Genomic DNA, 16124 nt, shown 5'->3' with positions numbered 1-16124 from the left:
AGGGTGTCGACCTGGGAATCCCAGGGGAACACAGTGAGTCAGGCTGTTGCCATCGTGAATGGGTGGCTAGTGACCTGGCGTACTCGGGGCGAACAGGCTGAGCGCTCTTGGGGGAGTCGCTGACCCTGGGCTCTTAGTGGATTTCACTGGGTGGGTGCGGCCAAGGGGGGCTGCCCCGATTCCTACCCCACCTGTCTGTGCTGGCTTGTGGGGGGGGGGAGGCTAAAGACAAACTGGCGGTGCTTGTGACTTTCACATGGTGACGCTGGAGAGACTCTGGGAGTCTTGGAGCCTGTTGCTGTTATTTGCTCTGCGGCAGCAGCGGGGAGGGCCCTGGCCTGTAATGAGTGTAGGTGGCTCTTCAGAACAAAGTCCTCAGGGGAGGGAATCCACCCACATCTCCGCCACCGCCAATATTTAAATGTCAATATGTCTTAATTGGCTGCTGGACCCACCCCTCCCCCCCCCAGCAGCTCAGCAAACACCCCAGCAGGGACAGCAGAGGGGGGACAGCCTTGAGTCATCTGGGCAGCCTCCTGAGGAGTATGGGTGACCCTGGACAGGTGAGTCACACTCCCTGTCTGGACAGATGCAGCTGCCCCTGGAATCTCACCTTAGGCAGGTGAAGAAGCCCGCCTCAGTCAAACTGCCTGGTGCAGGGGTGCGCGCCTGTCATCCCAGTGGATTGGGAGGCTGAGGCAGGAGGATCGCGGGTTCAAAGCCAGCCTCAGCAACTTAGTGAGGCCCTAAGCAACTCAACAAGACCCTGTCTCTAAATAAAATATTCAAAGGGCTGGGGATGAGGCTCAGTGGTTAAGGGCCCCTGGGATCAATCCCCTCCCCCCCCAAAAAAACATATATATGATCATGGCTGCTATAGGGAGCATTGGGGATGGGTATGTTTATGGGGGGGGGGGGTAGATTGGAGATACAGGGTAGGGGTAGTGTGAAATGTGTAGAAATATATCATTTATATGTTTGCACAGCATATGTGTCAGGCATGAAGAAGTGCCTACTCCCTGATACATCTGAGTTCAGGTGGTTCTCAATAATCCTAAGAGACAGGAACCTTTGGCCCCATTTTACAAATAATGACATTGAGGCACAGAGAGGGGAACTAAACTTCCCTGGGGTTACACAGCCAGCACCTGACAGATGAGGATCCCAACCCAGTAGTGTCTGACTCTAGACCCCTGTGTGCCTAACTGGCATGATATGTGGTTACCACCAAGTGCCAAGCATTGTTCTCAACTCTTTTTATCTCATTCAATCCTCAAGTTCAACTACAAGGTGTGCATCACTAAGAGGAAACTAAGGCCCAGAGAGGTTCAGTAACCCATCCTAAGACACACAGTAAGTGAAGAACAGGGCTGGGATTCTGAGAAGCTTCCACAGTTCTGGCTCAACTGCAGGAAATGCAATTTCAGCAAAATTGAATACACAACCAGGGCTTTTGATGATGACATTCTTCATTCAGCCAGTCCCAGTGCAGGGGGCCAGGGACACCGTGGTGAATCTAGATTTCATTCATTCACCCACTCGTCATCCTCTGCCCGTGTGTGTGTGCCCAGACGGGGGCTCACAGTGGAGGAGCAGGATGGAGGAGGCAAAAGGCTAAATGAGAGGTATTACCATCACTGCATAATGTCCCTTTTCCCATCCTGTCATTCATCTTGAGCCACTGGTCCTCGAAATGAACTCAATGAGGCTGAAAATAGTGTGAAAACCCTCCATCTAGACAGGCGTCTGGTTTGGGGGGGTGTAACTGGGGCTTACATGCCCCCCTCGAGGACCAAGGCGCCATTTGCTGATGGTCCTTAGCACACATCAGCTGCCACACTGTTAGTCTCCCGTCACTGTCCCCACACACAGGCAGGCAGAGAGCTGTCTGAGTGACAGCTGAAGACCCACCGTCCGCTGGGTGGTTTCTGCATGGCTTTCCATTGGTGGGACCCTGGGATAGACAGCCGGTGGCCACCCCTTTCTCTGGACGGGGTTAGATTCTGCAGGGGTCTTTGCATCCTGGGAAGTTGTTGGGAATTCTTAAAGAATCTATGAGAACTTCTGCCCCAGGTCTTCATCCCAGAACCAGATCTGAGGTTTGGTCCCGGGTCGTCGGTCGTTAACCCATAGGTACCAGAGCGGCCCTTCCACCCAATTATCTGTGACTTCTCGTCACTGCAGTGGGTCACTTCTTAACAACTGCCAATCTTTTCAGTAAACCATCTTGTCCTTTTGCTTTGCAGTCTCTGTAAGGGACGGACACTCTATTCGGTGGTGAGGGATGCCAAGATCGTCCTGGATGTCAACAAAACCAGACAGATCGCTCAGGAAATTGTGAAGGTACAGTAGGCGCTGCACCCCTCCCCTGCGCCCTCCTGGGAAACCCCAGGGGATCCTGACACTCAGGGTCTGGGTTTGGCCCACCAGGACTTCAAAGAGATCAGACTTGACCTGAAAAATACCAGATTGAGCTGGGCGCAGTGGTGCAAGCTATAATCCCAGCAGCTCGGGAGGCTGAGGCAGGAGGATCATGAATTCAAAGCCAGCCTCAGCCAAAGCAAGGCACTAAGCAACTCAGGGAGACCCTGTCTCACAATAAAATCCAACATACGGCTGGGGATGTGGCTCAGTGATCGAGTGCCCCAGAGTCCAATCCCGGTATCTGCCAAAATATATATATATATATATACCAGATTGTGCAAAAAGTCAGGATTTTGTTGATAGGACCATTGGGAGTGACCTTTGGTCTCTGTTTGGCATCTCATCGTCAGGGTGCTCTGACGTCTGCGAGGGCCAGTGGGCACACAGGTTGCTCAGTTCTTGGGTTAGGATCGGTTTTCTTGGAGTCCTTGAATTCCCACCAGCACAAATGATGTCCCTGCACAGCTGCTGGGGAATTGAGGGTCCTCGGGTGTCCCTTTGGGATTAAAACAAGCAGGAAGACCCTGGGTTTCCTGCAGGTACCTTGTTAGTCAGTTGGTCTTGCACTTCTACTGCCCATTGGAAGAGTTAGAAGACCTGAGAAGACGCGGAGGATGAGCTTGTTCACAAAGACAAACAAAATCTGTGCTTGCCCTTGAGCCAGACCCCCAGGAGTAGACCCTGCTCCTTGTCTCCCTGGGAACGAGCAGGAACTGCAGAGGAGTTAGTTTTTAAAGGGGAAGTGGGAGAAGGTGGCTGATGGCATTTCTTCCTCTGGGGACCTTGCCCCCTCTTAAGCAAGCCAGCCAAATGGAGATGGCTTTGAAGTGGTCTGAGGGGGGTGGCAGGTTGGTGATGGGGGGCTGATCTGTTCCCCCTGTCATGCCTGCCCCCACCCCACTTCCAGGCTCCAAGGGTGATGGGACAGGAGTGCACCCCCCACGAGGGTGACCGACTGGGGGGGGGGGGGCGTGTGTTTTGCAGGGCATGGGTTATCTCCACGCCAAGGGGATCCTTCACAAGGACCTCAAATCCAAGAACGTCTTCTACGACAACGGCAAAGTGGTCATCACGGACTTCGGGCTCTTCAGCATTTCCGGGGTGCTGCAGGCTGGCAGGTGAGAGGTGGCGGAAGGGCCCAGAGGTGTTGTGGATGGCTGAACTCACCCCAAATATCTTGGGTGACCTGGATTTGGTGTGGGCCCGGGGGTCACAGACCTGAGCGGCTGGGCAGCAGCACCTTGCTCACCTGTCCTGCACATGGCACTTGGGAGAGCATGTCACTGAGCTCAGAGCATCCCTAAGTCCTGCCAGGCCCGGGCCCTTGCGTCTAGCTCACCCTAAATGACAGGAAGCTGGAGTCGCCCGAGAGCCCTTGTTCAACGCTGCCTGAGGAACTCATTAATTTTAGTCCAGCCAGAGCACAGTTAAGAACCGAGGATTTAAAGTCAGACCACATGGGGCCTAATGTGGCTCTGCCACTTATTAACTGTGACTTTAGTCAAGGTGCCTAGTGTCCCTGAACTTGGGTTTCCTTGCTGACAAGAAAATGATGCTACTAGAAGGTTCTTCAGTGACAAGAGAGCGTGATGCGGACAAGCAGCCAGCAAGTCCCGTGAGGATTAATTTGCATAGACCTCCCCAGTGGTACCCGGGGAATGATTAACCACGGCTGAGCAATTAACTCCACTGCCCTTTGCCCTAGAGCAGGCCACACGGAGTTGACCACGGAGAACCAGCAAGATCCCCAATAAGCCACCTATGATTCAGGTCTAGGCTTGCGACGATTAATTTGGAGTGTATGTTTTTCTGCACACACACACACAAACACACACACTGACACACTTTAAACCCCTGTGTGTTTCCTCTCATCATGCATCTTAGAAGGAGCGGCCTGTCTCTCCTGGAGGGTGTCTCTTTCCTTTCAGCCGCTTTTGGCCACCATTGATTTCCTGGAGGTGCACCCCAGCACCCCTCGGGAGGATTGTGCGCCTGCTCTCTGATGCCTGACTCTAAGCCAGATCCCCCGAAATCTGCCCAAACTTGGCCGTTTCCGTGTGGTGCACAACCTGCCTGGGCTGAGGAAGTAGGTGGTGGACCCCAAGTGTTGCCAGAGGAGGACATGGGGTGACAGACAACCTGAGTGTTCTTTCCTTCAGCTCCCATGGACACCCAGTGTCCACCCGAAAGAAAGATCAGCCAAGTCACCCCGTCCCCAGCCCCAGCCCAGCCTCTTGTCACCGCAGACCAGTCAGAGGCCAGGGAGAGGCCAGGGAGCCCTCCGCCACAACTCCCAGTGAGGAGACCGGGCTTCCCAGCTGTCCCCGCAGAGCTGTGGGTGGCTTCCTGGGTTTTACCCCTGGCCCAGTTCTGTATTATCAGGTCAAAGGCCATCCCGAGCCTGGTGGCTTAAAGCTAGCTGCTGTCATTCCTGTGGCTCTGTGGATTGACGGCTCCGTTGAGCCTCGGTGGCTGGAGCCATGGAGGTGCAGCCCGGAGGGTTGAACTTGGAGTTGACCGCAAGCCTTCTGCACACGTCTGGGCCTCTGGGTGGGGGTGGCTGGGGCAGCAGGGGCCTGGGGGAGGCCTCCCCCCATTCTCTCCCCCTCCTCTTACTCTCTCGCTCCCGTCCCCTCCTCTTCCCTGTCTCTGGGACTGCACTGGGCTCTCCTCCATACTGGTCTCCGGGTGGCCAGACTCTCCGGCAGCAGCTGGGTTCCGTCAGCTGGAGCATTGGAGGTGCCCGGGAGGAGGCTGCAAACCTGCTAGAGACCTCACCTCTGAGGTCTCCAAACACTCCTCCCACCACAGTCAGGTCTCCCAAGGCCAGCACAGATTCAAGGGGAGCAGAGGGAGAGGTCACAGTGACTTTTGGTGGCCTTCTTCCATCTTCCACAGTCTCCTAGGCAGGATGGGGACCATGACAGGCAGGATGGTGTCCCATGAGCCCCAGAGCTTTTCCCATCTAGTCGATAACCTCTACCTCCACGGTAGCTCTGGGGCTCTGCAAGTCCCCTGCTGGACATCAGGTCACAGCCGCCTGCCTCCTGTGTGTGAAGAGGCCCCTCCAGGCAGGGAGTGCCCCAAGCTGGAGCTCCCAGGGCAGTAACTGGAGTCTAGGAGTCACCCCTTAAACAGGGGGCTTCTGGGGCCCTGATTGGCAGCCTGGGGACCACGGGATAATAGAAGTGGAAGGAGGAGCACTGGCCGGGTGCAGGTGTTGCAGGGAGCTGCCTGAATGAGCCCTCGTGAGATGGGCCTGGGTGATATGAGGTATTAGTGCACCCGGGCTGCTCGACTTAAACAACCCATCTTTATTTTCTCACAGCTCTGGGACTAGAAAGTTCCAGATCGAGGTGTGACATCTCAGTTTCTGACGAGGGCTCTTTTCCTTCTCACCGTGACCTCACAGGGCCTCTCTGTGACTCAGGAGAAGAGAGATCTATGATGACTCCTCCTTTTCTTATAAGGACCCAAGTCCTATTAGATGAGGGCCCCAGACTTAATTCCTTTCCCATAAAAATCCTATCTTCAGTTCCAGTCATGTCAGGGGTCAGGGCTTAAGGGACCCATGTGGTCCATAAACACCACGGGAATAGATGACAGCAACTTATTTTTATTAAATACACATCTGACCCCCCCCGAGCCTCGGTTTCCTCCTCTGTGAAATGGGCACGGGAGGCAGGCATCGACAGTGCCTACTTCACATGGCGATTTCAAAGATGAAATGTGACCGATTACGAGGGCTTGGGAATTTGCTTCCTAGGGGTGCTGTCCCCCAGAGCTCAGGTGGCATTCTCGGGGTGTCTGTCCAGGGTCGGGGGTGGGGGGAATGGAGACACAGTCACACTGGCCCTGGCTCTTTTAATACTTATTACCTCCATGACCCTGGGCAGGTCACTTAGAGGACTGAGCCTGTCTCCTCACCTGTGGAATAGAGATGGCACCCTTCCAGGGTGGGTTTACATGGGACCGGAAACCTGGTATACAGCCGGTACTCAGCAGAGGACATGCCTGGCCTGGGGCGTGCTCATTTTATTGGGCCACTTTAAAGTGAGCATGCTCTGCACATCCAGAGAGACCCCAGCACACAGCTGTTCTGCTGCCACCAAGAAAAGGTGGCATTGATGGGGCCAGCCCCTTGCCCCAGCCGCCCAAGAGGTGACATTGACGGGGCCAGCCCCCTCGTGCCAGCCGTCCGCAGCCTGTGATTAATAATCATAATAATCATAGTGAAGATGACACGGGCTCGCCCTTGGAGGACCGTCCCCATGGGAACGTGGCACCCCAGGGCATCTGTGCCAGGCCTGGCCCCTGGTCCCCTCCAAGGCATGGGCCCACGCCTGTCCCGGCTGATGGTGCTTATGTGGCACACTCCTCCTGTCCTGGTGACCCCTAAATGCCAGTCCTCGGCTGACCCAGCAAGGCAGAAAGAGTAGGACAGGCATTTGGGGTGATATGGGAACAGGCAAACTTGCCCTTGTGACCACAGCAGGCCACCCGTCCCCGATGACCTCTGTCATGTGAGGAGAATGGCTGGTCCACTCCAAGGATACACACACAACACCTGCGACCTGGTGCGTCACGTGCACACTGACTGCATACATGACCCCGCGTTCTCCAAGTCACATACACTGTGTGTGTACAGGGACGCGGGGCAGCCCAGGTCATGAGCGTGTCCACCTCACCTGGCCCTGGCGGCCGCCCGGCACCAGCCGTGGGACTGCAGATTGCTGTGCCCCGTTTGCAGATGGGCAGCGAGGGCCCGGGGCTGCTCAGCATCCCTCAGACGGCCAGCAACACGAGATCCTTGGGCCTCGCAGGTGCCCCTGATTCTGGAAGTGAGAACCCCTCCACTCTGCGGCTCCAGGGTTCACCCGTGGGTCCTTCTAGCCGAGGACGTGTCCTGGCCTGGCCGTGGTGCATGACCCAGGGGCCAGGCTCGGGTTTTTAATGAGGAAACACTGGATTTTAGACCATTGTTTGTTCTGTTGTTTTAGATAAGAACAGTGATTCTCACCAGGGCCGACGTGCCCCATACCCAGGGTCCCTTTGGCAACGTCTGGAGATGTTTTTAGTTGTCTCAACAGGGGGCGTGGGGGACAGCCGTGCTGCCACACTGCAGAGGACAGCCCGTGACAAAGAGCTCTCCAGACCTAAGTGCCAATCATGCCAAGGTTGAGAACCTCTAAATGAGAACAGAGGTGTTGGTATCATCTGGCCACATAAGTAGCCTGTCACTTACGGGCCAGTCTCCTCCTAGCACGGGGCTGCAGGCGGGGACAGGGGCCGGGGTCCTAGTGTAGCACATCTGTGCTAAGCCACTGACCAAACGCCCCAGCGGGCTGAGGCCCAGTGAACCCTCAGCTTGGCTGGGTTCCCACGGCTGCAGCTTGGGATCCAGCCAAGCCCGGGTCCCTCCGAGGAAACCCAGTGGTGGTCTGGAGGCTGAGTTCTCTCAGTCACGCTCCCTTTACCTCTCTTCCTGCACCTTCCCCTGGGTCTCAGTCTCCCGTGGAGGATCAGGCGGTGTCCATAGGAGGGAAGCAAGAAAACCAGAAGAGCTGGCTCTGGGGACTCGGGTCAGGGGTGGGGGGACTTGTCCTCTGGGCTGTAAAACTGAGCTCACTCTGTGCTTCGCTTCTCCAGGCGAGAAGACAAACTGCGCATTCAGAACGGCTGGTTGTGCCACCTGGCACCAGAGATCATCCGCCAGCTGTCCCCCGACACAGAGGAGGACAAGCTTCCGTTCTCCAAGCACTCGGACGTCTTTGCACTCGGGTAGGTGGCCCCCCGGGGCCGTCAGGAGCCACCGCCTGGGCAGAAGTCACTCCCCTAGACTTCCCTTGAGGCATTTGCAAGGGCCAAGGGCACCTGTGGGGGGGGCACAGTGGCTGGATCTGAGTGCCCCGGGGGGATCTGAGTGGGGTGTTATGTGGCCATAACTAGTTACCCAACCCATTCACTCATTCAATAACTATGTACCGAATACCGACAGTGTGCTAGGACAGCATCAGATGCTGCTGATGTAAGATTCAGGGTTGTATCTGTTATCGATTGCTGCGTAACAAATTTCCCCCAAACTGAGCAATACAGGACAAATCTCTCATCTCTGGTTTCTTAGGTCAGGGATTTGAGGGAGGTTTCCTGAGTGACTCTCGAGTTGTCCTTGGTTTGTCACGAGGTGGCAGTGCTAGGGCTCGGTCTCCTCGGAAGGCTGGGTGGACTCAGGAGCTATTTCCCAGGTGGCCACCCACATGGCTGTCAGGGGGAGGCCTCAGCTCCTCCCTCACCTCATGTGCCTGAGTGAGCTAATAGCATGGCCACGAGGAACCTGGGTGACCCCTGGACCGAGTCTCAGAGATTACATAGTAGCACCTCCTCCGTGTTCTATTTTAAAAGTTTTATTTTAGGTACAATTGGTGCAGAATCATTGCATGCATTTACGGGGTACAATGTAGCATTTCAGTACCTGGGTACTTGTGTCATGATCAAATCAGGATAATTAGCATATCCTTTGCCTGAAACAGTTATCACTTGTCATTATTTAATTGCTTTATGATAGAAACATTCAAGATCCTCTCTTGGGGTTGGGGTGTGGCTCATCTTTGTTTGGTCTTGTCCATGGCGTGGACCCAAGGGCTGGGGGCCATGCTGGGGAAGGGTCTGGGCACATCGCAGGCCTGTAGATGTTTCAGTTTTGCTGAGACTTGACAGAGAGACAGTCTCCCTTGGCAAAGCACCCCCACAACCCCCTCCCCGTCCACCCCCGATGCTCGGTTTTTGAGGAGACCAGGATTCTCAACATCTGTCACTTGGGCCCCATTAAAGGCTGTCACTCGCCTTGATTAGTTAATGCCCAAATCTTTATCTAGTTAGATATTGTTATCTGAAACCAAATTGCAGTAATTAAGTTGGTATATTTTAGTGTACATTTAGCACTCGGGGAAAAAAAAAAGCAATTAACAAAATGTACCCGAGTAAGTAATTGGTTTTCCACTGGAATTTTCATCTTGAGCAATTCTTTTTTTTTTTTTTCTGCAAGTGAATTTCTCTTAAAGTTAGGTTTGAAAGGAAGTTTTAATGAGGGTTTTATTTCTGACACTGCTGAATTGCGAAGGACCTGGCGCTCTTGGGTTCCTGCCAATTAGGAGCATCCTGTTGCTCCGGAGCCTCGTGTTCAGGGATGACTGAGAGCAACACTGAACTTTTAAAAGTGGGTTGAGCGCTGCGTTAAGCTTTTCTGTGTGTGCGCCCCGTCTCCTGCCATGGTGATTTATATCCTGGGGAGCACGTTCTTCCCAATTGGCAGGTGAGAAAACTGAGGCCCCCGATGGCTCGGTGCTTGGCCTTCTGTCAGTCATTGCAGGAGCTGGGATGCACACCCGTGGCCACGGCTGGAGCTTTAGCCCTGCAGCCCCAGTGGGCTTGGGAGTGATGTCGCCAGCCAAAGCCCGGCTTCCCCCCGCGTCAATCAAGGATAACAAAACCCACTGCGGAGTTCCGGACTGAATGAGAAAACATCTAGAAGGCACCCAGGACAGGGAAGAGCCCCAGAAGGGAACCCTCCCCTCTCCCACAATCCATTTGTACCTTCTTCCCCAAGCTCCAACCATCAGCTACAAGGTTGTACCCCCAAATCCTCAATTCCCTGATGACAAAGGACTTTCGAGTGGGATAGAGTACAAGCTTCCCAGTACAGCATGCTCTGAGTCCACTGGACAGGGTTCAACACCTAGCTGCCCCTCTGATGGGCTGTGTGGTCCTGGATAAGGCACACAACCTCTCTGAACCTTAAGCAAGTTTTTCTCTGCTCGTTACAACGTCACGATTTATAAAGCAGATGATGACACAGTAAGCCTCCCCAGATAACTGTAGCATCAAACTCCTCCACTGCTCAGCATCCCAGATAAAAGTTCTCCCACTTTCATCACGATCCTCTTTTGGCACCTAAGGACACCTGTGCTGGGGGCTGAAGTCACCTCTCTGTATCATTTCGCTAGAAGAATCCGATCAGTCGGTCTTGCAAACCTGTTTTCCTCCTCTTAGTCTTTCCATCATTGTAAAGGATGGCTCAGACTTAGAAAACTCAAGTATAAAAGAAGAAAACTCCGACGGTCTAGAGTTAGCCCCTGTTCACATTCCACTGTTATATCTTAGTCTTTTGTGCATATAATGATTTTTTAAAAAGTCACCTCAGACCCTATCTACAGTCTTGTGTCCTGCTTTTTAAACTTAGAAAAGATCTGTGGAGCATTTTTTTAATGTCAGCAAAATTTCTTTGAAATGTTCTCATCACGACATAATCTTCCATTTCACTGTGTGGATTTATCATGACACAGACAACCAAATTCTCTTACTAGGAATTGTGTTCTCATCTTTTTGGTATTATCTACAATGTCGTGGAGAACATCCTGGTTGGGGAATGGATGTCCCCAATCATTCACCTGCAGTGGTTTCCTAGAACTACAGATGCAGGGTCAGAGATCCGCACCGTATCTAGCAAACTATTCAGCTTCTAGGCTTTGGTTCATTTTAATTCAGGCATCATAGAGAGTATCCCCAAATAAGTATGATGCCTAAGAGGTGGAGAGAGCTTGACGTGGGTCCCAGGGGGCACGATGCCACCCCCAGGACAAAGAAATTGGAGAAAGGAGTGGTCAGCCAGGAGGACGGGGTGGGTGGGCGTTGGTGAAGAGGGTGCAGGGTCAGCGTACTGAACCACATCAGCACCCCTCTAACCTGTCTGCCAACAGCACAATCTGGTACGAACTCCATGCCAGGGAGTGGCCTTTCAAGACCCAACCAGCCGAGGCAATAATATGGCAGATGGGCACAGGCATGAAGCCCAGCCTCAGCCAGATTGGCATGGGAAAAGAAATCTCGGTAAGTCGGTCCTGGAGTAGTTCCAGGTCTGGGGCACAAGGGAGATGCAGACACAATCCTGGGTTTTCTTTTTCCTGCATGTTAAGGCTACAAATGCTTTCCTTGGGGTGAACAAAAAAAATAAACAAAACAAAACAAAAACAAATTTTAAAAAACCCTGCAACCTTCTTAAGTCTGGTTTGGAGTTCCGCAGCAATGCCGCAAACACTATGCCTGCAATTTCAGGTCCCTGCCACCAGGGGCGTAGTAACACTTGCTTAGGTTTTTCCTAGCAATGGATTGTGGAGTCAGAGAGCCCCAACGAATCCTCTCATTCTGTTATTTTCAAAACATCTTCATCAAAATATAATAAATATTATTGGTGTTGCTTTTATGTGCATCTGCCTCATAATTTTAAGGCATTATCCAACTCAGAACAAGATATAGAGGAACAGAGAGACCTGGTTATAAATGAATAATCTTCCTCTTAAACACAGCAGGAAGACTCCTGTCTTTTGATCAGAGGCAGATGATTCAGGGGAGCAGTAATTACCTGGTATGTCTGTCAGGATTACCTGCCTCCAGGTTTCCTTCCTTTCTTGGATAAGGAGACCATAAATAGTCATGTTTCTCCTCTGTGGCTTTTAAGGGTTCTTATATTATTGGGATGGGGCTGGAGACTTTAGGATTCCCTTCTGTCCCTCAGTTTTGCAGAAAATGCCAAGGAATTCCTTGGGGGGTATTGTTGATGCTGATGTATCCCCAAACCTTCTAGCATAGAGCCTACCTAGTGTGTTATATGGCCTCAGAGCAGGTGGGATGGAGAATGGATGAGTGGTAGATAAAGAAGGAGGGAAGGGAACTGACATGGATGGGTGGCTAATAGACACATGGGTGGATGGGTGATGGATGGATACAGGGATGGGTGATGGATACATGGATGGATGGATGGATGGATGGATGGTGGATAGTGGGTAGATGGATGGATATACACATAGATGGGTGGATGGATAGATAGATGGGTACATGGATGGATGGATGGGTTCATGGATGGATGGTGGATGGATGGATGGTTGGTGGATGGATGGATGGTGGATGGATGGATGATAGGTAGATGGGTGGTGGATGGATGGATGGTAGGTTGATGGATGGTGGATGGATGATGGATGGATAGATGGTGGATAGATAGATGGTGGATGGATGATGGATACATGGATAGGTGATAGATACATGGATGAATGGATGGATGGATGGTGGATAGTGGGTAGATGGATGTATATACACATGGATGGGTGGATGGATAGACAGATGGGTACATGGATGGATGGATGGGTTCATGGATGGATGGATGGATGGTGGATGGATGGATGTTAGGTGGATGGATGGTGGATGGATGGATAGTAGGTGGATAGATGGTGGGTGGATAGATGGTGGATGGATGGATGGTGGATGGATGGTAGATGGATGGATGGTAGGTAGATGGGTGGTAGATGGATAGATGGTAGGTTGATGGATGGTGGATGGATAGATGGATAGATGGATGGTGGATGGATGGTAGATGGATGGATGGTGGATGGATGGATGGATGGATGGACACATGGATGGGTGGATGGATAGATAGATGGGTTCGTGGATGGGTGGTTTCATGGATGGATGGATGGTGGATGGATGGTGGTGGATGGATGATGGTGGATGGACAGATGGTGGATGGATGGATGGTAGATGGATGGTGGATGGATGGTGGTGGATGGATGATGGTGGATGGATGGTAGGTTGATGGATGGCGGATGGATGGTAGATGGATGGTGGATGGATGGATGGTGGATGGATGGTAGGTTGATGGATGGTGGATGGATGGATGGTGGTGGATGGATGGTAGATGGATGGATGGTAGATGGATGGTAGATGATGGTGGTGGATGAATGGTGGATGGATGGATGGTGGATGGATGATGGTGGATGGATGGTAGGTTGATGGATGGTGGATGGATGGATGGTGGTGGATAGATGGTGGATGGATGGATGGTGGATGGATGGTAGATGATGGTGGTGGATGGATGGTGGATGGATGGATGGTAGGGGGTGGCTGGAGGGAGGGAAGGCTGTAGGGATATGGAGGTGGGTAGACAAAGGGAGAGAGTCACTGAGGGCTCAAGGACGAATAAAGAAGTCACAATTTGCGATCAATGACCACTCACTGGTTTCTTTTAGGACATTCTTCTTTTCTGCTGGGCCTTCGAGCAGGAGGAAAGGCCCACCTTCACCAAGCTCATGGACATGCTGGAGAAGCTGCCAAAGCGCAATCGCCGCCTGTCTCATCCTGGACATTTCTGGAAGTCTGCAGAGTGGGTTTCTCTTTCAGCCTCTCTCCACTGCCCTGCCTTCCGGCCCCGTCACCCTTCTCCCCCTCCCCAACTCCGCCCCCAGCGCACGCAGCCGCCCTGCCCACAGGTTCTGGGGGTCCCCTGGGGTCCAGGTCAGAGTCGGCCTGCGGCACACAACTCACCGCTGTTTGATCCCCAGCGAAGGCCGATGCCCATTGAGTGGAGCCCCCTGGGGCGAGGTGGCGCCCCAGGTCCACCAAGCCCCCCATTATGTGCTCAGGGACCCTCCACCAGCACCAACTTGATGGACATCCTCCTGGCCCAGCAGCCTGGCCCATCATGGTGGCCCTGGACCCCCGCGGTCTCCATGGCGTAAGAAAAGACAGGGAGTCTCTCAGCTTCTCCCTTTCCTCACGCCCTGCTTCCTCCTGGTGACACACCAGGCCACGTCCCTCCGTCCCTCCCTTGTTCCTGGCTGCAGGCCCATGGCTCTAGCTGAGATCAGGAGCCTGGCCTCTCTCTCCAGGGTCTCCGCTCCAGGTGACAGGCAGACAGGCCCCCACTCATCGCTGCTCTGCCAGGTGCTCCCAGGCACACCTGGTTGTGCACACGCAGGTCCCCAGAACTGGGGACAGTACCTTACATGCTTCTGCACACTCACACACATGCACTCAGACGTAGATACATAGACATCCACACACAAGGACATTCCTGCACACACAGGCACACTCAGACACACACGTGTGGTAGTCACATTTGTGACACTTGAGGACACACCAGTGTGTAACTCACCAGGACATGCCTACACGTGGATGAGTATACGCAGGTGCACTTCACAAATCCCCACCTGCACCCACAGGTACGGCAGAGCAGCTGCCCAAGCCCCCCATGAAGATCCTCAAGGTCCCAGGGATTGGACTTAGACCCTCCTCCAGTCATCCTGACCCTGAGCTTGCTGAGCCTAGTGGGCAGAATCTCCCCTTCCTCCAGGGGCTCAGCCTTCCTCCCTGGAAGTTAGAAGTTCCTCCCTCCACACTAAGGAGGGCTTAGATTAGAATGCTTACTCCTCTGCTGGATTGCTGTGTGTCCCTGAGCAGGTCACTGGGTCTCTCTGAGCTCATTTCAATTCTGAAAAATGAGGGCCGTGCAACCCTGTGGCAGGAATGCCTTGGGGTACAATGAGGTCCTGTGCTGAGGCACGATGAGTCCCAGGGAGCAGGTGTTCCCAATATGGTGATGGTCCTTGTCTGCCAGGAGGGACTGTGAGCCTACTCTGGTGGCCTGACAGGATTCAGCACCAACTGGATCTGAGGGCAGGCAGTAGGAGGCAGCCACCAGCCAAACTCCTGCCCAACTCAGGCCACTTAGGCTCTAGGGTCACAGCCCCAGGATGGACCCCGGAGAAGCTGGTGCTACAAAACTCTGGGGTCATTTGGGTCATCACTCAGTGACGCTGTTCTCCTAGAGGTCAGGAAGGGGAGGGCAGGAGCTCAACTGGACAGCGGGACATAAACTCTGTTAGAAGAGGAGGCGGGGGACCTTCAGTGTCCATCAGGGGCCAGGCACCAGTCCATGAGTGGAGAGGCAGGTGCTGGACAAAGGAACTGAGGTGCTTTGGCTGCTGTGGGTGGTACAGTCTCTGCGTATCACTGGTGTCCATAGGGTGGGTACTGGACTCACACCCTTGCCTGAGTCTTCAGCCCTAGGGGACCCTCCCCCAGCCTGTGACAATCATCCCTAGTCCAGAGGCTGCAGGCTGCAGCGGGAGCATTCGGAGTTTGTATCCTGTCCCTCTCCTTCCTGGCTGTGCATCCTTGAACAAAGTATATAACCTCTCTGGGCCTCAGTTTTCACCCGTGAAAGGGCTACGCTGCACCTGCACTGCAGGCTGCTCTCAGGTTTCAATGAGGTCAGATATGTGTGGCACTTGGCACGGAGCCCAGCGCATAGTAGGTCCCCCGTTGGTAAGAGTGCCTTTCACTTTTCTCAGAGGGGACAGGGGCATCTCACGTCGACACCCCTGGCCCTCTGCCGTTGCTGTATCCACGTCACCGTTCACTGGGCTTCTCTCCCCACTCCAGGCTGTGACCCTGGGACAATGGGACCACGCTGGGCTGCCTCAGCTCCTGAGCCACCTCTCCCTCCCTGCTCCGCCCCTGCCAGCTCTGGAGGCCAGAAGCTCACCACCAGAGGGTCCCGACGGCCGGCTTTGGAGCGCCGCACGACTGCACCGTGGCCGTCCTGCACCCCAGACGTGCGCCCCTCTGCTCGGGCAGGGGCAGGGACCCCCGAGTCAGGACCCACCTGATCAGCCAGGGTGACGGGATTGATGAGTGGGGCCCAGGGGATGGTGTGGCGAGGACAACTCCAGGCTGAAGGTGGAGACCCTGGGCTGCTGGGGGCCGGCAGGAGACCCCGCCCACCAGGCAGGACGTTGACTGGTCAGTGCCGCGCGTGCGCACACGAGGCCCGCTCTGCTGGCCCCCACGAGAGCAGCCCGACTGCCCCGCCT

General features: G+C 54.0%; 1 protein-coding gene across 1 annotated transcript in view; it reads left to right on the top strand.

Annotated features, from left to right (window-relative positions):
- KSR2 (kinase suppressor of ras 2) overlaps window positions 1-15819 on the top strand; it is a gene marked incomplete at its 5' end in the record, with an annotated part of 351213 nt that extends 335394 nt beyond the window's left edge. The window contains 6 exons of the mRNA XM_081283402.1: window positions 2247-2343; window positions 3409-3542; window positions 8074-8205; window positions 11181-11310; window positions 13500-13633; window positions 15694-15819. Of these exons, the coding sequence (XP_081139528.1) occupies window positions 2247-2343; window positions 3409-3542; window positions 8074-8205; window positions 11181-11310; window positions 13500-13633; window positions 15694-15700 (634 nt within the window). The 3' untranslated portion in view covers window positions 15701-15819. The remainder of the gene's footprint in view (window positions 1-2246; window positions 2344-3408; window positions 3543-8073; window positions 8206-11180; window positions 11311-13499; window positions 13634-15693) is intronic.
- Between the last annotated feature and the right edge of the window lie 305 nt (window positions 15820-16124).

The sequence above is a fragment of the Spermophilus citellus genome (genome assembly GCF_964194105.1).
Source record: "Spermophilus citellus genome assembly, chromosome: 3".
Lineage (NCBI taxonomy): Eukaryota > Metazoa > Chordata > Mammalia > Rodentia > Sciuridae > Spermophilus > Spermophilus citellus.
This window is presented reverse-complemented; position numbering and strand designations above follow the sequence as displayed.